The 22,879-nt window shown below is 34.2% G+C and overlaps 1 protein-coding gene, 1 long non-coding RNA gene and 1 other non-coding gene across 3 annotated transcripts; 1 reads left to right on the forward strand and 2 right to left on the reverse strand.

Moving 5' to 3' along the window:
- Nucleotides 1–2,331: 2,331 nt before the first annotated feature.
- Nucleotides 2,332–4,199, reverse strand: LOC104601640 (uncharacterized). Its single transcript, XM_088892709.1, has 4 exons — nt 4,053–4,199; nt 3,428–3,673; nt 3,171–3,321; nt 2,332–3,035 (listed from the first exon to the last, which is right to left on the reverse strand). The coding sequence occupies exons 1-4, from the start codon at nt 4,104–4,106 to the stop codon at nt 2,521–2,523; spliced, it is 966 nt and encodes a 321-aa protein (XP_088748835.1). The 5' UTR covers nt 4,107–4,199; the 3' UTR covers nt 2,332–2,520.
- Nucleotides 4,200–9,513: 5,314 nt separating this feature from the next.
- LOC104601641 (uncharacterized) lies at nt 9,514–21,775 on the reverse strand. The gene is made up of 3 exons (XR_735924.3): nt 21,622–21,775; nt 20,894–21,037; nt 9,514–18,326 (listed from the first exon to the last, which is right to left on the reverse strand). It is a non-coding gene; the product is annotated as an uncharacterized LOC104601641 (long non-coding RNA).
- On the forward strand, nt 15,240–15,346 carry LOC148790019 (small nucleolar RNA R71). The gene has a single exon (XR_016079963.1). It is a non-coding gene; the product is annotated as a small nucleolar RNA R71 (small nucleolar RNA).
- Nucleotides 21,776–22,879: the final 1,104 nt, after the last annotated feature.

The raw sequence follows: 22,879 nt of genomic DNA on the forward strand, positions 1-22,879 counted from the left end.
TTTTTTGTTAATGTTAAAAAATTAAAATAGTAAAATAAAAAAAAATAATTGATATAATAATTAGAATATAGTAGGTGCATATGTTTAGTGTCTTGGAATCTTGATTGATGCATTATATATAAAATTATATGATATCTACACATCTTGGTATATTAATTGTAATATATTTCTTCATATATACCATTAAAATATACATTTTTATGTATTTAAATACTATTTATGACTATTTTAGTCTTAAATTTAGTGTTATTAATATGATGTGAAATTTGTATGTATTTTCTTAGCATATCCATGTGTTTCCATATTTTTTGTCCATATCCATGTGTTTCCAAAGCGTATTTGTATCCGTATCTAAGTTATCGATATGATACCCGATACCGATACTTTAATCCTTGATCTAATCAGATTAAATACGATCCATTAATTAATAGGATCATATTCAAATCTTTAGGAGTGCAATTTGGGCAAGTTCGGGTTGAAAATTTATTAAAAGTTTAATGGCCTAGGCCAAAAGCCTGGAGTGTAAATTCTTCAAATTGGATACCTAATTTACACCCTAGAAATCTCCTGAATTTCTAAAATTAATTTAAATTTGGTGTCTAGAGAAACTTATTTGTATTTATATATATTTTAAATCTATAATTAACTTTTAAAACTTATATTACTATTACATAATTTTTTATTTTTAATTAAATCGAATATAAATGAATTAAATTCCAATCTATATTTTAGGTATAGATACCTATCAAATATCAGATCAAATTTAGGGATGGAAACAGATCGGATTAGATTCAAATCAACCCTAATTCGAATCCAATCTAACATTGTTCATGACGGATATGATCCAATCCAAAGATTCGATCGAATCTGATAGGACTCAATTTGAATTTGAATTCTATCATTAAATTAGACCATCGGATCGGATCCGATTTGTTTTCTTTAAAAATTAACAAGTTCTTATAAGAAAATTAAAGTATACTAATTTAAATAAAGTAAAAACAAAAAATACTAGTATTTTTTTAAATATTTTCATCATATATATACATGTTTTTATAAAAAGAATAAATAATATAACAAATTTATAAAATATAATATAAAAATATATTTATAAATAAATAAATAACGTATATATGTATTATATATATTTATATTTATAAATATATAATATATATTTAATCGGATAGAAATTATCTAAATCCCAATTCGATTTCTGATCAAATCCTATTATCGGAATTATCTGAATCCCAATTCGATTTCTAATCAAATCCTATTATCCGATTTGAAGATCCGAACAGGGGGTGATCTAAATTCGATTGGAGTCAAATTATGTTTTCAGCCCTAGCACTACCACATGAGAATTGTATTGCTATATAATATGTCCACCTCAAAAATCTGAAATTACAATCCTCTCTTAGCCCCTCCCCTAGATTTTTATAGGAGTGGATTGAACAGTAAAATGCCCGAAAAAAATAACAATTTATATTGACCAAATGCTTCATAGTGAACTGAGGAGTAGCCCAAGATGCATTGGACTGAGAAATAGCCCAATTGATGCATTCAATGAATTTAATGAATATCCCAAGGTGATGCAATTTCAAATCCGCTATCATCACCTCTACAAAAAATCTGCTGTTAATATGATATTGTATTATTCACTTAAGAGTAACGCCCCCTCTGAGAATGTCAAACAGTGATTAATACCCAAAAAAAGCATGAGTTGGGGACTTGAGGCCATCAACCCAAATATATTTTAGGCTTGTGTTTCTTGTCTAATCGGATTGTTTTTTTACGAAATTAAAGGGACAAAGGACGTATAAATCTCAAACACACACACACACACAAAACACAAAATTTTGGGTCAGACCCAAAATCTTTGCCGAGTGAATGACACAGTTCAAACAATTCTAACCGACCGGACCGGGCGGGTTGAAAACACTGCTGCATGTGTGATCGGTCAGTTTCCCACTACCGAGCCAAATGGGAAAATCGAATTAAACGTTCGAGCAGATAACTAACCGTGATGAGCATTGACCAAGTAAGATTTTCAGATCCAGTTCTTTTTTGACCAATATTGACAATTTTAACATGAGCACCGGTTCAGTAAACCAATAAACCGGTAACGAGTGGGTTGCTCGATTTTATGTAGAACCGAATTTGACAACTCTAATACACCGGAAATGTTTCCCCTTTTCCCTCCATGGTCAAAAACCTTCAGAATGACTAGCAGAAATAGGTTGAACGATAAGATGAGAACTTAATTGAGAAAGCTTTTCAGTTTTCAGACATCTTCTGTCCTATTATGGTATTACCTAATATCTCAAAAGGGCGATGGATCCAAACAAAATCCACTTAGCTAGCTTGCTTCATCAAAGTCACCATCAAAAAACGTAGTTTCTCTACAGTCTATATAACTACAAACATATAAACATCCAAAAGTCCAAAATGAGCTAAGCTTCACCTTCACCCTGTACCAGTCGTGTACTGTACATGAACCAGTCAGAAAATTTACATAAAAAATTTTCATGCCCAAGTACCCCTTAGAAGGGGAGCAGTAGTTGCAGTCTCTCCAAATGTTTTAATCAAGTCTGAACAATCGGCTTCTGCTGCTTCCCCTTCTGTCTTGAGCTCCAACCCCAGCTCTTCATCTATGTCATCCGAGGCAGATATGAGCAAGAACTCACAGCCCTCATAGTTCAGGAAGTCCGGAGGATCAGCTGGAGCAAACTTCAGCTTCCCCAGCTGCCCTTGTAAGTTCGCCGGAAAGGCAGCCCTACGCTTTTTCTGAATTCCTCTGAACTGGGATGTGCAATGCTGATCAGGGTTCTTTATCTGTATGACAAATGAACCTTCTCGTTCCACATTAAGCGACTCTTGAGGCTCGCTGCTCTCTCCTTCTGGAGGGAACTCAAGCTTGTAGATCAAGTGAGTGTGCATCTTCCTGCCAGAAGCATGCCTCAGGATTCGATACACACCCTCTCCAAGTGCTCGCGCAGAGGACTGACGCCTGTGGCCTCTTGTAGCAGTGTCATACTCCTCTTTGACGACAGTCCACAAAGAAGAAACAGAATAGAGATTAATAACCAAAGTAACTAAGCATCAGAAAATTGTTTAATCCAGCTTCTGTTGAATGTATATCAGAATCCTTGTTGACTGTATATCAGAATGTATACCTCCTTCTAAAGCAGTCTTTACATCTTCGATCCTTGTTGTGACCATCTCTACGAAACCCCAGTAAGGCTGGCTTTTCTTGCTTGGATCAGGGAGGCTTTTACGACCCATGACAATGAATCGCAACAAGGGTTGCTTCTCAATGTTTACTTCCTTCAATTGAAATTGCAGATTAGTGATGAAGATATTGAATATACTACGCTCTAAGATCTTTGACAAGAGACGCAGAGAACAAATGTAAATTCAGTTCAGTACTTGCCTCACTACCATGGCCACCTTCAGTGCCCTTCTCGTTAGAACTGTTAATGTTTCCACCATTATCAGTACTATTGGCGGCTTCTCTTTTGGCGCCTTCCTTGCCGGAATCTGGGGCCTGCTTTTCTTCGACTACCCTTTCGCCAGACTCCGGCTGGAGAACAATATATAGCCGCTGCACATCATCAGCACTGTGTGCTTCTTCTTTGTTAACTTTTGGCCTATAAAAGAAGAAAATCTCCCCTCTTTCCTACATTTTGCAGGAATACCCATTTTAGCTTAATTACTAGAATTTAATGGTTTCATCACTTCACAACAGTGTACAAGATTCAAAGCATTTTCTTAACTGAAGTTCCACTCAACAGAAAAAATTAAACGAAAAAATAGAAGCAAACTTCAGGGAATGATTTCAACGAAATTAAAAACAACCAACTAGTGTGATTTTATGGGAAGAAATCAATTTGGGTGTACACACACAAAAGTACTAAAAACACCCCAAAAAGGCAAAAAGGATAGAAGGTCCACCAATAAAAAATTAAAACATTCTGAAAACAAGAGCTTCCAATCATCGCAATGAACATATACAACCTAAAACTCCATATAAAAAATAAATTAAACAGAGAGAGAACCTGAATCTCCACTTTGGGTTCGCTTCTTGTCTTCAACTCTTCACCTTGGCCCATTGGCTCGACTAGTTGTTTGTGCTTAGATTCAGAGGAGGAAGAAGAAAGAAAATCAGTTTAATTGAGAATTTGAGATCCTTCTGGGTTTCTCGTTATAAGGAGACAAAATTCCAAAAAGCAGGGAAAGGCTCCGAAAAAAAAAAAGTACGTGGCGACGGTTGTGAACCATCAAAGACACTCGTCAGAAAACAGAAGCCCCACGTCTCCCCCTGCTTAACAGGACGTGGCGTGTAATAGACATGCATACAACTCTTAGCGGGCTTCAACCAAAAGCTACCAGAAGAACAGAAACTCTAAGGGCAAGACTCATGTATTGCATCAAATATTTCCAAAGTCTGTTTCCAGCAGGTCATGACTATTAACTTTCGATTATTAGTTAACGAGCCTGTCATTCATCAAACACTTTAAATCACACAGAAGCGTTGCAAGAAGGTGCTTATGTAAGACACTCAATTGCTTTTTTTGTTTGGCTTTAAATTGATCTTTTCTCTTATAACAACGGTGTCTGATGTTAATGGTTTCGAATGTATTGTTAGTCTACAAAAGATATATTACTGAGACAAGCAAGATACATAGTTCTGGATTATAGGGATACTAGTAGGGTAATAGGAAGTCAAAAAGTGTTAAAGTTTATTATTTTGTTGTTTTTCAAAAGAATAAATTAGTAATCCTATTCTTTTAGGAAGTTAGGTAGTGTTTACCGATTCTTTAGGAAAAATTCATGAGATTAGGAGTTGTTAGTCATGGGTTAGTTGCTGCCTATTTTTCTGTTACGTGCATTTTTAATTTAGTTGTATTTAATGGTTTAAATTCATCAATAAAATTATGCTCTCCTGTCAATAGATTAGTTTTGCCTTTTACATATTTTGATATTTTGTTCTTTTGCAGACAGCCAACAGGCGACAATGGCATCAGACAACAGCTATGTGCAACCAGCAATTTCTCGCTTTGATGGTCATTATGGTCATTGGAGTATGTTGATGGAGAATTTTTTGCGATCCAATGAGTATTGGACTTTTGTGGAAACAGGTGTGGCTGAACCAGCTCCTGGAGTTGTATTGTGAGAAGCAGAGCAAAAGAAACTAGAAAAACGGAAGTTAAAGGATCTCAAGGCAAAGAATTATTTGTTTCAAGCAATTGATTGTTCCATTTTGGAGACTATTCTACAAAAGGATACTTGTAAGCAGATCTGGGATTCCATAAAGAAAAAATATAAGGGCACAACAAGGATGAAAAGGCAGCAGCTTCAAACTCTTCGCAAAGAGTTTGAGATTCTTCACATGAAGCAAGGAGAGTCTGTTGATGAATATTTCTCAAGAACCTTGGCAATAGTAAACAAGATGCATGTCCTTGATGAAAAAATTGAAGATGTGGTTGTGGTGGAAAAGATTCTTCGATCAATGGCTCCTAAATTCTCTTATGTGGTTTGTTCTATTGAGGAGTCAAAAGATCTTGATGAACTTCCAATCGATGAACTGCGGAGTTCTTTGCTTGTGCATGAGCAGAGAATGACAACATCAACATGTTCAACCGAAGAACAAGCTTTAAGCTTCAACTCATGGTGAAAGCTCTACAGGGAGAGGATCAAATAGAGGTCGTGGTCGAGGCCGTGGAAGAGGACGAGGAAGAGGAAGAGGTTCTTATACACCAGATTCTTGGGGCAAAGGCAGAGGAAATGATCACCACCAGCAATCTCTCAACAATGACTCAAAGTTTGATAAGTCCAACATCGAGTGCTACCGCTGCCACAAGTTTGGTCATTACAAGTCTGAATGCACTGCAAGCTCTAACAATGACGAAGGAGAGCATTCCAACTTTGCAGAGAAAAAGGAACAAGAAACACTCTTGATGGCATCTCACCTCAAGGAGGAGCTTGAACCAGACATATGGTATATAGATACGGGATGCAGCAATCTTATGTGTGGTAACAAGTCTTTCTCTTCCCATTTAAATGAAAATTTTTATTCTATTGTGACCTTTGGTGATCATTCTAAAGTAAATGTTATGGGAAAGGGTGATGTTCAAATTAGGAATATAAAAAACATTTGATATAGCTTGAAATAAAGGGTGATGTGCAACCACCATGGATAGGCATCTTGTTTACTATTGCCAAGGTTCTTGAGAAATACTCATCAACAGGCTCTCCTTGCGAAGAGTTTGAAGTTGTTGCCTTTTTACCCTTGTTGTGCCCTGATACTTTTTCTTCATGGAATCCCAGATCTATTTACAAGTATCCTTTTGCAGAATAGTCTCCAAAATGGAACGATCAATTGCTTGAAACAAATAATTTGTTGCCTTGAGATCCTTTAACTTCTGTTCTTCTAGTTTCTTTTGCTCTGCTTCTAACAATACAACTCCAAGAGCTAGTTCAGCCACACTTATTTCCACAATAGTCCAATACTCCTTGGATCGCAGAAAATTCTCCATCAACATACTCTAATGATCATAATGACCATCAAAGCGAGGAATTACTGGTTGCACATAGCTGTTGTCTGATGCCATTGTCGTCTACTAGTTATCTGCAAAAGAACAAAATAAACCCAAAACCCTTGATGGAAGTTTAGTAGTACACAGGAAATGATCAAGCAATGTTTGAGTCCATGATGGCAGAATTCGAGATGAGCAATCTAGGAATGATGCACTATTTTCTTGGCATCAAAGTAGTGCAATCAGCTGCTGGGATTTTCATCACACAAAAGAAATATGCTTTGGGGATCTTGGACAAGTTTCAGATGATGGACTATAACTATGAAGGAAAGAAGATTAATAGTACTTTATACAAGCAAATTGTTGGAAGTTTGATGTACTTAACAGCAACTAGACCTGATATTATGTATGTTGTAAGTTTAATTAGCAGGTTTATGGAATCTCCAATTGAGCTTCATTTCCTTGCTACAAAGAGAATCTTACGTTACTTGAAAGGTACACTTGATTTTGATATCTTATTGGCTTCAATGACAGTGATTATGCAGGAGACTTAGAGGATAGAAAAAGTACTTCTGGTCATGTCTTTATGATGAGTTCAAGGGTTGTTTCATGGGCATCAAAGAAACAACAAGTTGTTACATTGTCTACAACAGAAGCAGAGTTTATAGCAGCAGCTTCTTGTGTGTGTCAATCTATTTTGTTGAAAAGAATACTTGAATTGTTGCATTATTTCAAGCAGGAGAGTATACAGATATATTGTGATAATAGTTCAGCCATTAAACTGTCCAAAAATCCAGTTTTACATGGTAAGAGCAAACACATAGATGTGAGATACCATTTTCTTCGAGATCTCACAAAAGAAGGAGTCATTGAATTAGTTTATTGTTGCAGTGAAGACCAGGTTGCAGATATACTAACCAAGCCTCTCAAATTGGGTGCATTTGTGAAGCTGCGTGATTTGCTTGAAGTTGTTTCATTTTCTAGTTTAAACTGAATGCTGATTGTATAACATTTAATTTAAGGGAGGGTGTTAAAGTTTATTATTTTGTTGTTATTCAGCAGAATAAATTTGTAATCCTATTCTTTAGGAAGTTAGGTAGTGTTTACCGATTCTTTAGGAAAAATTCATGAGCTTAAGAGTTGTTAGTCATGGGTTAGTTGCTGCCTATTTTTCTGCTACGTGCATCACTGATTTAGTTGTATTTAATGGTTTAAATTCATCAATAAAATTATGTTCTCCAATCAATAGATTAGTTTTGCCTTTTACGTGAGTTCTAAACAGTTTTAAGCACTAACAAAAAGAACTCCTACGAATGATGTTTATACCATTTTTCTAATTCATGTGCAGGAACATTGTACTTCCTATTTATATATACAAACTTAATAGAATTAAAGTTAAAGAAATAACTTTATAGTATTAAAAAGTAGTCCAAGGCAAAGATGCTCGGTTTTGATGATGATTATAGAAAAGAAAAAAATACTTGGTAATGACATTCTGGTCTTTGAGTTGCAGAAATGTGTATTGATAGAACTTGAAATTTGTTGGTTTTGATCATACTTGGAGTTGTTTCTTTTCATCTCTTTCTTTCTTTTTCTCTCTGAACTCTAAATTTCTAACCCACAAGTTTTTATCTTTTCTCGTTTTCCATGGGAGAAAGTGGATACATCAGTTTGGATTCTCGAAAGAAAGAATTTTATTTAGTGTAACTGTAACAACACTAATAGCATTGGTAGTGGCATCTAGTATGGTCGCCATGAGAAGCAAACAACAAGAAAAGGATAAAAGGAGAAGTCGCCCAAATCCCAAAATGAGTTTTTGGGGATCTTGAAAAGATTTCGGTAATTCCTTTTAGGAGAAAAAAAAAAGGAACCACAGTGTCTGGTGGTGGTGGTAAACTAATAATGTGTGGGCATGGTGCACATTTTAGCTAGACCTAACTCAAAAGAAAATAGTTGCTTGAGTTTGCAAATTTATAGATCTAATAGTTGCTTAAATTATAAACGATTTGTTACTTTTTATTAATTATTAAATTACTTTATTTATTTAAAATACAGTAATTTCTAGAAATTATCATATTTTCAGAAATATTTCTAACTTCTTGGCTAAAACTAATTAAATGTAATTTTCTTGTAATTAAATATAACTTTTTGGTAATTAAATGTAATTTTCTACTATTTATAGCTTAAATTATATTACTGTTAATTGAAGTTTAAAAATAATTATTGTTAGTTATTTTACTATTAATAATTAAAATGCATTTATTTTTTTCATTATTATTCAGTATTGTTTTGCAATAAAATACAGTCAATTTAATTTTTATTTACTTTTAGTATTCTAATAAAGCTTTAGGTTTTACAGAGTTTTTGGATTTTTAATTAACTTTTTGTGTTTTTTCATTATTATTCAGTAATTTTTGCATATGAGTATTTTTCAATAATTTTCAGCATTTATTTTGCATATTGATCACTACAAAAATAATTTGCATTTGCTTTCAGTAAAAGTAAATTAAATAACTAAATAAATACCATAGTTAAAAAAATACAGTTATTTTTTTATAACTATTTTCAGTTGTACTTTATAACTATTTTCAGTAAATACCTTTAGTAATATAAAATATTGTTAATTTTCAATATTTTTAATTATTTTTAGTATTTTAATTATGTTTAGGTTTTTCGGAATTTTCTAGCTTTTTTAATTAATTGTTGGTATTTTTTTATTATTATTCAATAGAATAATTTTGCAATAAAATACTATTAATAAAACACTAGCGGGGTGGCCCTTTCATTGTAGAGGCTAATGAGTGTAAGAAAAAAGGTTCTTAAAGTGTGAGATTTTTATACCCTCCAGGAGTTTAGCGTGATAAATACTCCTTATAGTAGTTAACTCTCTAACAATGGTAAAGGGTGTCCTGACAACTTATACAAGACAAGAGTATTTGTCACAGAAATAGTGAGAAATCAATTGCCAATCACAGTAATATGTTTTGAAAGAAATTAATTATATATTTGGAAATGGTGTAATAAGCACTGCCCATATGAATTTAAAGAAAGGTTAATATGGTTCTTACAAAAAACAAAAACAAATGTTAATGGCTTCCCCTTGAGGTGAGTTATTCGAATTGCCTTGTATAGCAGAAATTTCTCTTCAATGGACATCGTTGTTTCTCAACGCCATGACTAATGATTTGTGATTAAAGGCCATGACATAGAATCATACTTGTGATTGTCTCAACTAATTTTTCATCTTCGGTAAAATCCTGCTCAATCAAAAAGGAAAATAAATTATTAAAAGATCAAATAAATAGAAACAGAAATGGAAAAATAAAGGAAATTAGTGTGGTTCTTGCTTTTGATAAAGGAAATAGATAATCAAACAAATAAATAGAAAGAGAAAAGGAAGAAATGAAATTTGATCAAGAAAGAACCTATAGATTCTTACAGTTGAGAACCAACTTTCCCAATTCCAATTTCTTTGAAAAATCTAAAGGTAAATTTGTTTCATTTGGGAGGAAGAGGAGTCAAAAGGTCTTTAGGTGTCCATATGATGGTTCTTCTCACTCGGAACTTTTGGAACACTATCATACCATGTTGTCAAAACGTTTAGTCTCAACACTTGGATTATAGAGATTACATTTAAGGTGAGCTTAATTATCAGTATCTAGAAAATGTCCCTGCTTGATAAATAGATGATCATGATTAATGGCATGCATCATTTTTCATGAAATAGGGTATATCATCCTTTCAAACTTCACTGATGGAAAACTTCTCAATAATCCATAGTGAGATCTCTAAAAAATTGTGGGTTCTATAAGACCTCATTACCCATATCCAACCAAAAATATAAAAGGAAGAAAGAACAAAGCAAAAAATCATTTCCTATGACCCTATCTTCCTCCCTCCCCCTCTTTCTCTTGCTCCCTCTCTTTACTCCAATCTCTCTCCCCATTCACTGTTGGCACTTGTACTTAAAACCATGATATTCACCTAAGCATATAATATTCAAATTTTGCAAATAAAAATGAACATGTAGTCAAATATATTAAACAAGTAGTTAATCACATGTCTTAAACCTGTAGTAGCCAAATCCACTATTCTCTTTAGGCACTTTGTCCTTGAGCCCATTTCCAATAAGCATGCATGAGCATGAGGAGCAACAAAAATTGAATGTAATATAATCCAATAGAAATCACCAAGAACATTAAATACCATGCTACCCAAGCTCCACACTCATTGATGACCAACTAAATGGAGCTCTCTATAAGGGACAAAAGACATTGTGTGCCTAAGTGATTCTCAAATAAACCAATGGAGGTTTAAGTAGAAAATGAATAAACAAATAAACTAGAAAATAGTATCAATAATAAGAACTATCAACCAATTTTTGCTAATGATAATAAACAATAGCAATGATCAAAAGAATAAAATAATATCCTTGGCAATTACAACAATAAACCAACTATCAAAAAATAAAATAAAATAATATCCTTAATTAGCAGAAGGTTTGGCATATTTGGAACCCCATGGCCATTGCTGATAACATCTACCCAACTACCCAAGTAATGCTTTAGCCATAGCACACAAGTGTGCATCGTTTACTAAATCCATATTTTATAATCTCAAATTTCTATACCATGCTGAAAAACCGTAGAAATATCCCTCCCATCATTTAATTTATGAATTGCATATGTAGGAGGCCAACCACTTTAAATGGATTTCAAATTGAAACAGCAAGGGATCATGTAAGCTAATTATTTATGTCATAATTCCAAGCAAATCCAAACTCTTCAGATTTCTGCAAGAAATGTTGTATGAGAAAACAAACAAATTCTCTTACTGAATATAGCACCATAAACCAAAACAGACCCCTAATTCAAATAGAAGTGATTAAAAAACTAAATGAACTTTTTTCTATTACAAACATCATGTTCATGCATGAGAGACTTGATGGTTCTATAATCAACTTGTAGATAGAAAAGTGATATAAAAAATACCAAAGTGATATAGAATGGATACATGTCTCACAAGGACAAGAGTTGCGTACAGCCATACAGGCAGAGGTGTCAATTGGATTAGATTTGGTTAAATCCAATCCAGTCCAATGTGAGTCCATTATAAATGGACCGGGTCCAATCCAATCTAATGAATGTTTTGCATCAATTTGGACTAATTCAATTCAATGTCTGGACGTCCAATCTGTTCAGATTCATTTTGATTTAGATTGGTTTCAACCCAAACCTTGTCCATTGACACATATTCTTATTTTATATCAATGGACCAAATATTGGCTTAATCCAACCAAATCCAATATAAATTTGTTACGAACGGATCAGGTCTAATCCAATCTAATAAATATTTTGGACCGGATTGATCCATCTAATCTCCATACAAATGTTTCTGCACATGTTGACATGAAAAAAGAAAATAAAAATAAATCATAACCTGCTGGACCTGCTCAGCTTATCATGCATCTACATGTAAACACACCCTTATGAATACATATGCATTCAAATGAAAGAAATAAACATAATACCATGAGGTGATACTCAAAACGCTAGTAGTATATTGTATACAAATTACAAACCAAACACTTTTTGTTCATTTCCATTTTAAAGATCCTTGGTGTACATGGACTACAGGAGAGAAATGCCTCAAAGCACCTATAATAAGGATAGAAAGTTCAGTTAACATACCTATCATCCATTGGTACTATCAGCATTCGTATCAACATGCTTCTAAAAATGGTAAACCAAATTTGCAAGTATATAAAATTCACAAAGAGATGTTCCCGATGTGCAATTGGATGCATATACTTTTAAGAGTGCAGGTAGAATTTTTATTTTCATGAAATCCCAGTTACCCTTAATTCCCCTTATTAATATGTAATACACCCAAACCGCTACCAACCCATATGATGAAAGAGACAAACCAGACTAAACACTCAAAATTGGAGCCGAACCCATCACGTTATTGGGTCCTTGAAAGCAAGAAGAAAGACGCAGCAGGAAGAAAGTGTTCCGCTAGAAGGATGTAAACAGATTTGATCCAGCTACATCCCCATCTAAGATCCAATTACCAAACCTTTAGATCCAAATCTGTTATGAAATATGATATCATGAATTTAATTCAATCTGCATCCATCTATTGTGTTTAAAATGACAAAAAAATTTAAAAACTAATGATTGTCATCCCAAACTTGGTGGAGAAGCTTATCCCATCTGGGCAAGTTTTTAGGCCTAGCCTTACGTTTTGTATTTAGACTGGTCTTGACGCAGGATTGTACCTATGTGCCCATTTAGGAGGGTTAAAGTGTAGTTGCTTCTGTCTTTCCGAGGTGGGGCTCACATGGTCAGTCTATAAGCAACTTTCTTTAATTTGGGTCTGCCTTATGCTTCCCAAATCGTGGTGCTTGGGTGGGTGGTCTCACTCTGAAGTCAAAACATAAATGAAAGAATGAGAGCATATTCAGATAAACTAATCTGAGTAGAAAAGAACCTTTAATTTGATCACTTTTTTTGGCAATTTTTTTTATCAATACACTTTTTTTTCAACTTTGAAAAAAAAAAATTGATCATATAGTATCACAAGAAAAAAAATCTAGAATTGCTAAATTCTTCATTTTATGTCAAAAGTTGAATGCCATTGTCCCTAATGGCATGACTAGAATGATGCAAAGAAGATTTGGGCCAAAGGGAACAACAAGTAGGGTTTTCCTGAGAGGTTCAAGGTATGTCACCTGGTCTTGAATCAAGAAAATTAAAAAAAAAAAAAAAAACTCTAATCCCAAAATTAAGTGAAAAAAATTATGTTGGGTTGCCTCCCAACCAACGCTAAGTTTAACGTCTTCAGTCAGACACAACTATTCATCTCTCTCATCCAAACTCTCATACTCACTATCATTTTCATGCCAACCAGGACCAGATTGGGCTAACCAAGGGGTAGATAGGTCATCCACGAGATTGTCCACTATGTCCACACTGCCTTCATCTTCCCCTAGGTTTGGATACTTAGAGGCATTAAAAACATTCAATTGGACCTTCTGCTCCCCAAATGAGATGTCCATTTCCCCGATTTATATTTGATATTTTCATTAGCCATTGCTAAAAATGGCCATCCTAAGATTACCGGGTTGTGGTTCAGTTTTTCGGTTTGGGTCATGTCTATAACAACAAAATCTACAAGGAAATAACAGTTTTCTATCCTGTCAATGACATCCTCGACAACACCTCGAGGAGTCTTAACCGGCCGATCAGCGAGTTGCAAAATTACTAGGGTAGGTTTCAACTCGCCGACCCTGAACCTTTCATAAATAATGGATGGAAGCAGGTTCACACTAGCCCCTAGATCCAATAAGGCCCTATCAAAGGTGATTCTAGAAATTATATAGCTAATAAGAGGAGCACCCGGGTCTTTCATTTTTCGGGGAAGTTGGTTCAAGAGGACCGCACTCACATATGTTGAGAGCATCACTTTTTGTGGGGCTAATCATGGCTCCCTCTTTTGGGTGAATAGCTTTTTAAGAAACTTTGCATAAGCCCAGACATGTTGAATTGCACCGAGGAGCGGGATGTTAATGTATACTTGTTTGAAAAGTTCCATGATCTCCTCATTGTGAATCTCTTTCTTTTTCCGTGACAGCCCGGCTGTAAGTGCGGTAGGAAAAGGGACTACATATTGGTTCGCTTTAGGCTCTTTTTCTAAGTTCTCCCTTTCTTCTTCTTCCCCCCCCCCCCCACCCCAACTTAGGGTTTTCTGACTCCTTTTTCTTCTTCTTTACTTTCTTTCTCATACGGGTTTTCCAAAATTCTCCCACTCCTTAAAGTTGTTATAGCTTTAGCATTTTCGAATTGGGGATTCTGAGAAGGTGGTTGAATTTGCTGAGAAAAACCCGCTGGCTGATTCCTAGGGTTTGCAACCGATTGACTCGGTAGTTGCCCCACTATCCTCCTTGCATTAGCTTCAGCTAGTTGTCCTATTTGGCTTTTCTAACCTAGCAATGGACTGTTGTTGATTTAGGATCAATTGCTGCAACTGCATAAATTGATCGTCTACTGATTGGGATTGAGGGTACACCTGCTGGAACTGGTTTTGTACTACTGACCTCTGAAACTGTTGGGCCAAGGAATTGGACGGATGCTGAGGGGACTGTACATTGGGTTGGTGTGTCCTCCAAGAAAAGTTAGGATAGTTTCTCTACCCATGGTTATAAGTATTAGAATATGGATCATTATTGGGCCTTGAGAAACTCTGGGCCGCTTGAACTTGTTCTTGGATAAAAGGTGGAAACTGGGTCGCAGTAGGACAGTCGTCAACCTGGTGGGCTGGGCTGGCACAAATGAAACATACTTCAGGATAAGTGGTAGATGGGCCTGATTGCTAGTTAAGAGTGAAAAACTAGTTGAGTTTCTGGGCTAGAAGGTTTACCCTATCAAACTTTCTAGAAATGGCATTCAAGTCCATTTTTGCCTCGGTCTCTATATTATTTTTGATCTCATAGAGCCTTGCCCTCTTTGAGGGTCCCACCAACCTTTCATAGGAATACAACGACACATTATTGATAGAATTCTCACTCAGGGATTCGAAAAGATTATAAGCTTCATCCTCGCTCTTGCTCATAAATGCCCCCCCCCCCCACGCGATGCATCTACCATCTGCATGTATTGATCTGTTAGGCCTTCATAGAAGGCCTGGACAATTTGCCACTGGGACAAGCCATGGTGTGGGCATTTTCTCATTAACTCTTTCATCCTGTCCCAAGCCTTATGAATTTGTTCACCCGGTGTTTGGGTGAATCCCGTGATAGCTCTCCTCATGGTATTGGTTCTACCTATAGGATAGAACTTCCTAAGGAATTATTGTTGCCTTTCTGCCCAAGTCCTAATAGGTCTCTCTATAGTCGCTAACCAATGCTTGGCCTTATCCTTCAAGGAAAAGGGGAAAAGAGTCAATCTAAGGGCATCATCATTGAAATTTTGAATCCTTATAGTTGAACATATTTCCAGGAAGGATGGGAGCATCTAGATTTTACTTGACTTAATTTCATACTATAAGGCCTGAGTATCAGGTAACTGAATGCAGGATGAAAGGTTGTATGGTGTTGGAGTGAAGTATTCCTTCTACTTTCAAGGTTGGGCATCATTGATTTCGGTGTTGATGATAGAGGTATCTCTCTATTTCAGGTATAGGTTCTACAGTTTCTCTCCTTAGAGATCTCCTTCCCAACATACAACACAGAAGTCCCTTTTCTTCTTATTTGAATTTAAAAGTTTGAGTTTAATTCTGAAATTTAAACTCAACTTTTGAGACTTTCTCTTTTTTTTTTTTGAAATTTAAATTCAAACTCAGCCTTTGAAATTTAAATTCCTAAAATCTAAATTCAAGTTAGAATTTTTTTTAATTTTTTTTTTAAAGGCAAGCAAATCAACCACATGACCTAAGGGCTGACCTAGGGTTTCCTAAACTAGTAGTCCAACCAATGTGAATCCTCTTAGGTTCACTTGGAATTACACCACTTCCTTTGGTTAGTCAGGTAAGAGGTGGGGATGTGGGAAGCGACCCTTGCTCTCACAAATACCTAATTAAGTAACCACAAAACCCGCTTAGGCTTAGCCATTTAACATCTTTCCTTAGACACCAACCGCCGATTATGGAAAATAATTTCAAGCTCTTCTAAAATTCAACACACCTTTGAACCAAATGTGAGGCTCCCCTAAAGGATCTTTCTATCCAAATTTTAAATTAGGGTTAGGTGAACCGCACATAAAAGGTAGTGATTTTTGGGCCAAGGAAGGGTGATGAAATCCCCACCTTATCTTATTTAGGTTGGATGTCCTTAAATGAATTAACAGAAAGACAAAATAAACACAACAAAATGCAACTAACTACAATGCATGAACAATTATTTCTAAGATGCAATTCAGCAATTAAACCTAAAAGAATAAAGCAAACAACTAAGCAAAAGGAACATTTAAAATAATAAAAAGAGCACCTAACACATTCACAATTAACAATAATATTTTCAGCAAAAAAAAAAACCTATATGATGCATGCTCTAGAATATCAAACCCTAAATATTGGAATGAAAATGCAACAAAAATATTCAATTTTTTTTATTTTCTTATTTTCTTTAACTCAAAATTTAAACTTTTGGGAGTTTAAATTCAAATTCAGAGTTTGAGATTTAAATTCCTAAAATTTAAATTTGATTCTTTTTTAATTTTTGACTTTTTTTCTTTTTTTCTTTTTAATTTTTTAAATTTAAATTTGAAATCTGAAATTCAAATTCAAAGTCGATTTAAAATTTAAATTTAAATTCAGATTTGAGATTTAACTCAAATTAGAAAATTTCAACAATTTCCTATTTAGCAATTAATTATTCAATCAAACAACTAAAAGAAAAGAAATTAAATAAAGCAACAAATAATAATTGCAAACAGAAAATAAAATAACAATTAATTGTGCTAAACAAAATTAACAACTACAAAAAATAAATCCTAACAAATTAATTGCTAACCTAAAATTTAAACTGAAAATAAAATGATCAAAAAGAAAATTAGGCAAGAAATAGATAAAATAAAAGAAAAAAATACGAATCTAAAAAATTTAAACCGAAAATAAAATAAACAAAAGAAAAAAAATATACTGAATTTTTTTATTTATATCTTTTTTCATTTTTTAATAAAAGAAAAACGCAAATCTAAAAACTAATATGAAAAGAAAATTATGCTGCAAAAATAAAATAAAATAAAATAAACAATTTTTTTTATTTTTATTTTTTATTTATTATTGTTTTTATCTGAAATAAAAGAAAAAAAAATGAATCTAAAATTTAAACCAAAAAGAAAAAAAAATAAAACAAACAAAAAAAAGATGCTGCAAGAAATAAAATAAAATAAAATAAATGAATTTTTTTTGTTTTTTTGTTTTTTTTTATTCTGAAATAAAAGAAAAACACAAACCTAATAAAGCAAAAAAAATTGAACAAGAAATTAAAATAAAGAAAGAAGAATAGGTCTAGAAACAAAAGGGAAGCAAAATAATACTAAAAAATAAATCAAATCTAAAAAAAAGAAATTAATTAAAAATTCAAAAACAACTATTCTATAAGAAAAAGAGTTTGAAAATAAAAATAAGAAAATTGAAAATAAAATGGAACGACTACACCTAAAACGCAATCCAATTTCTCTTCTCTTCCGTTCCGCAGTCCCGCAACGCTCCGATACCCCACCTTTCGCTATTCCGTCCTGCAAAATCAAAGAGAAGCAAGAATTAAACTGAGATAACGAATCAAGTAATAAAACAAAAAAGAAAAAATAATGAAACAGATCCAGCAAAAGTAAATAAAAATTTTTCTCCGTGCTTCCCCGGCAATGACGCCAAAACTTGGTGTGTCCAGAAGCGTGTCGTTAAACATTTCAGAACACCAGTTTAAACATTTATAATTTTATTCCGATTCTCAAACAACTACTAACGTAGTAAAGTGATGAAAACAGGTCGTATCCATAGAGAAGCAGGAGAAAATAATTACTTACTTGGATACAGGAGAAGAGAACACAAGTGGGAGTTGCAGAAATAAAAAATTAATTAATTAAAAAAATGGAATTCATTAAAACCACATTGGAATGGTACTAAGAATAACAACTACATAAGAATAAATAAATAACAAAGACAAATAAATAACAGGAACGAAATAAAAATGTCTAAGAATCCGATCAGAGGTAGCAGTCTCCAGATCTCTCCTTCGATCCTCGAAATTCTCGATATCAGCCTTCCGTCTTACCTGGCCGAATTTCAGATCTGTAGAAAAGAAATGAAACACCAATTAAATATAATAAAAATAAATTTGTAGGAATGAAAAAAAATTAATTTGGAAATAAAAAAAAAACATAAAGTAATTCTAAAACTGAAGAAAAAATGATTTGGGTTCAAATCCAGAGGTGGCAGTAGTGTTGTTGGCGAATTGCAAGTAGGAACCCCTCCTCTTGCCTGGGCATCCTCCTCTTCCTCTACCCTTGAACTTCTCAAGATCAGCCTTCCTTCTTACTTGGGTGAATTGACCAACCCCTTCTACAGGGCCCCTGGGACCCTTTTTATAGAGAATGATGGACAAAACTGGAAATAGAGAGAAAGATGGGGGGCGGCAGCTGGGATTTAGTAAAGTTAGGGATGCCCTAGGTTTCTATTGAATGGCTATGATGGTTTTGGGGTGATCCTATGGCTGAAAATGGAAGGAGAGGGCACCCAATATTATTTAGGGTTGAGATTTGGGTGCCCAGAAATGGAGGGTGTAGATTAGAACATCTAGGGTTGAAGGGTTAAGATTAAAAGAATATGTTTTGCCCTAGATTGAATGGTTGGGATATAGGATGGAGGGAGTGGCTAAGATTTAATGGTGATGAGCTGAATGGTGAAGATTAGCATAATAGGTGGCACCTTAGGGTTTAGAAGCTACAAAGGAGAGCCCTAAAATGGATGGTCGAGATTAGAAGGAGTGGATGATGGAGATTTCACATCTAGGGTGGCTAGTGTTAGTTAAGGAGGAAAAGATTAGGTTAAAAAGGCTCCCTAGGGTTTGCTAATGAGAAGGGAGCATGGTAATACAGTAGGATGGCACCAACTAGGTTTAGCAGATAGGAGGCGCCCTCCTGTTCTTAGTTCTTTACAAAAACACCCCCTCTCTCAACTGGACTTCACACTAGCTTCCCAAAAACTGCATTTCAGCCATGAAAACTTCCTAGTTTTCTACATAATTTGCCAGAGACCCTCATAGGTCACATAATTGATTTTAACTGGGAAAAGGGTGCACTTTAACTATTCTAAGGCCGAAAATACCCCTGAATTGATGCCCTTAAGGCATCAAAATGCAAGGTTATCAACAAGCCAGGGTCTTGGAAAGGAGAATTGAATGAGCCATCTAAGAGAAGGTGCTTCAAAGTTTAGATTTGGAAGCATCAACTTTTGAACTTCATCTTATTAACCAAAATGTCAAACCAAATAAAAACTCTAATATCCAAATAAATACAAATATATTCACAAGTGATGATGGATCAATTCATTTGACCCAGTACAAACAATAATAAATGAGAAATTGTTATTACATCAGAATTCACATGGATTAAAAATGGGGTAATAGCATATAAGGGCAACTTTTGGGGTTTAGTATCAATAAAAGTAGTACATTTAAAAAATTTTCAAAGATGGGTTAACTTTTTAAAAATAATATCAATAAAGGGAAAAAACACTACTCATCTTCTTCTTCTTTCCATTTGTGCATCAGAGCCGCCACCCACCATTGTTCGCCACCATCCGCCACCGCCTCCGCCTCCGGTAATGTTGCTGGAGGTGGTTGGAGGCAGAGATGGCGGCGGCGGCGCTGGTGGTCATTCCTCTGCCCGCTGCCACCACCACCTTTGTCTCCACCCATCTCCGACAATGTTGCCGGAGGTGGAGGCAGAGATGGGCGGAGGTGGCAACGTTGGACAGAGAAGCCACCAGCGCCGCCGCCTCTGCCTGGAGGCAGAGGTGGGCGGCGGACGGCGGCTCTGGTGAACAAATGGCAAGAAGAAGAAGATGAACAGTGTTTTTGCCCTTTATTGATATTATTTTTAAAAAGTTAACCTATTTTTGAAATTTTTTCAAATATATTACTTTTATTGATATTAAACCCCAAAAGTTGCCCTTATATGCTAGAATCCCATTAAAAATTCACAACTGATGATTGAAAAAAGAAGAAAACAAAATAACAAAAGAAGCTAAGCATAAGGTTCATGGATTAAAAATTTTTAATTGTTCACTAACGTTTTCATATTATCATTCCCCACATAATTAATGAATGTTTTTTTTATTGTTGATAGAACTGACATTGACAAATTGAGTATTTCTTTCACACATTCAAATATAGTCTATGTCTAATTTGGGAAAAACAACGCTTGTTTGTTGTTTTCAGGGCTCTAAAACAACACTTGTTAGTTGTCTTCTTACGGAAGTAAGAAGGCAAATCAAATACTTAGATCATGAAATGATCGATTCCGTAGCATCTTCTATCCAAAGGATTCCATAGCATTTACTGATCGCATGCTACAATAGAATAGTGAACCAACGAATTCACATGTTTGAGTTTTTTTTTTTTTATGAATTTCACATGTTCGAATTGTTGTCACATGGAGCCATCAAAAAATAGTGAACCAATGAAAAACAGATGTTTGTAAAACCAAATCTTACTTCTTCCACTTGGAAGATTGACTATATGTTAAAGAACTTAAAGTGCAACATAATATTGGAACTGTAATTGGCAACATTTAAGGAAGAAAGTGTAGACTATAATAAGAGAAGATGACTATCCATCTAGGAATCAATATACCCACTTTTAATTTATATTCCTCCAAATACTTCCTAGCTTACTCTCTAAGATGCAATCTGACCTCATTTCCACGTCCAAGTGGTTTATTCCATACATCTTCAGAAATTGCAAAAATTAATGACTCATCAGCTGTGAACTCCATATACACCTGAAAACAACAAAGAAAATTTATATTGGTTTTCCATGTCCGCAAAGGATCCAAGTGAGAGACGAGAAAAAGACTTTCCAAATTAATTAGTTAAAATGTCCAAATGTTACTATCTGTACAGATGATTCAACATAGTCAACAACAAGATGCACAGAGTAAAACCCAACACCAAAACTGCCCATTTTCTCTACAAAAGTTGCATAAGAAAGAAAAATATGACTTGGTACAATCCAAAACTGAATAATAAACATCATAATGTTTTCTTGTCTAGACCAATTAAAAATAAAGTTGCCTGAAGTTTCAGATTTTGCAATGGTTCCCATCAAATGCAAACCTTGACAAGGAACTTGAAATATCATTATACCAACAAGATTCACCTAACCAAAACCAGCAAACAGAGACTTGGCTGGTCACCAAAACCGGCAAGCATAAACTGTAAACCCAAAACTAGGAGAAAATAAATAGCTTCAACTTATGAAAACCACCCTTTACCGAGAAATAGAAATCGACACCTACAAAAACACAAACAAATAGAAACCAACCCGTTAGGGTTAGAAAGAAAGAGAGACGGAGGGAGATGTTACCTGCATTTTTAGTTTTGTACTGTTGGAAAGCTTCGGTGGCATTAAAAATGGATGATGCTGAGAAGTTAACAAACCCTTTCCTCTCAACAACCCCTCATGATGTGGTGATTTGTCACGCCTCCACTTCCTACAAACAATGTAAAAACGAGAAAACCCTAAGGAGAAGTTCCAATAATTTTTGCAATAAAATAATGTTAATAAAATGGGCTCTACATTTTATATTTTCAATAATTATTATCATTTTTAATGATAAAAGGTTATCCAAGTAGAATTGAAAGTTATCTAATAATATTATTAAAAGTTTGTATTATTATAAGTTTAAAAATTTTATTTACTATTAATTAATAATAGTAAATCTTAACTCATAAGTTATCTAATAATATTAATAAAAGTTTAAAACTATCAATTAATATTTTTATATTTAAATTTCTTTTCTTATTAACATTTATTAAGTTTGATTTTTAAGTGGAATTGAAACGCATTTTTAATATTTACTAAGTTTTGTTAATTTAATCAAGATAAACAATGATTATTGTTTTATACTTTTAAAACAAAAGAATATAAGAAAAATGCAAAAATTGGAAAAAAAATAGATAAATAACTACTCTCAAAAGAGAGATATGTTGATAGATAGATAGATTTTACATGGGTAAAGTGCATTTACATTTTTTTTTTTAAATCTACGCAGTTAAATCAGACGATTCAACTTTTTCCATGTTCTTCTGTTCATTGTTCATCCACTTTTCTAGTTAAATTTTCCATCTTTTTCATTTTTACGATTGGGCCCATGTCCATGTTTTTTGCATTATATTGTTTTAATGGATATTTTTGATAAATTGTATTTTGAGCATTTATTCTCCACTCAAGAAGGTTAACTTTCCTAAACCAAAGAAGGGCAATACTTTCCTGAATAAGTAATACTTGGGGAAAACAAATTTACCATTGGTCCCACCTAAATCCTCAAAAAGAACATAGAGAGTCAATCAATGGGAAATGAACAAGGCCCTTGGGTGGAGCTTGAAGATGATGCCTAATTAACAAGTTTAGGACCTTTAGGTCCATTTGTCCATTGTTTTTTTTTTACCATACAATTTTAAGTTAACGCATTGGCCAAAAGGAGAATTTAGATGTCCTGCCTATATGACATTACAATTGTACATTGGGAACATCTTCTTTATTGCATGTTACTATTCATGGGAGATGTTCCCAATGTACAATTGTAGTGAGGCAAGGGTAGGATATCTGAACTCCAAAAAGA

The sequence above is a fragment of the Nelumbo nucifera genome, chromosome 8 (genome assembly GCF_055504915.1).
Source record: "Nelumbo nucifera cultivar China Antique chromosome 8, China Antique-T2T, whole genome shotgun sequence".
NCBI classification, from domain to species: domain Eukaryota; kingdom Viridiplantae; phylum Streptophyta; class Magnoliopsida; order Proteales; family Nelumbonaceae; genus Nelumbo; species Nelumbo nucifera.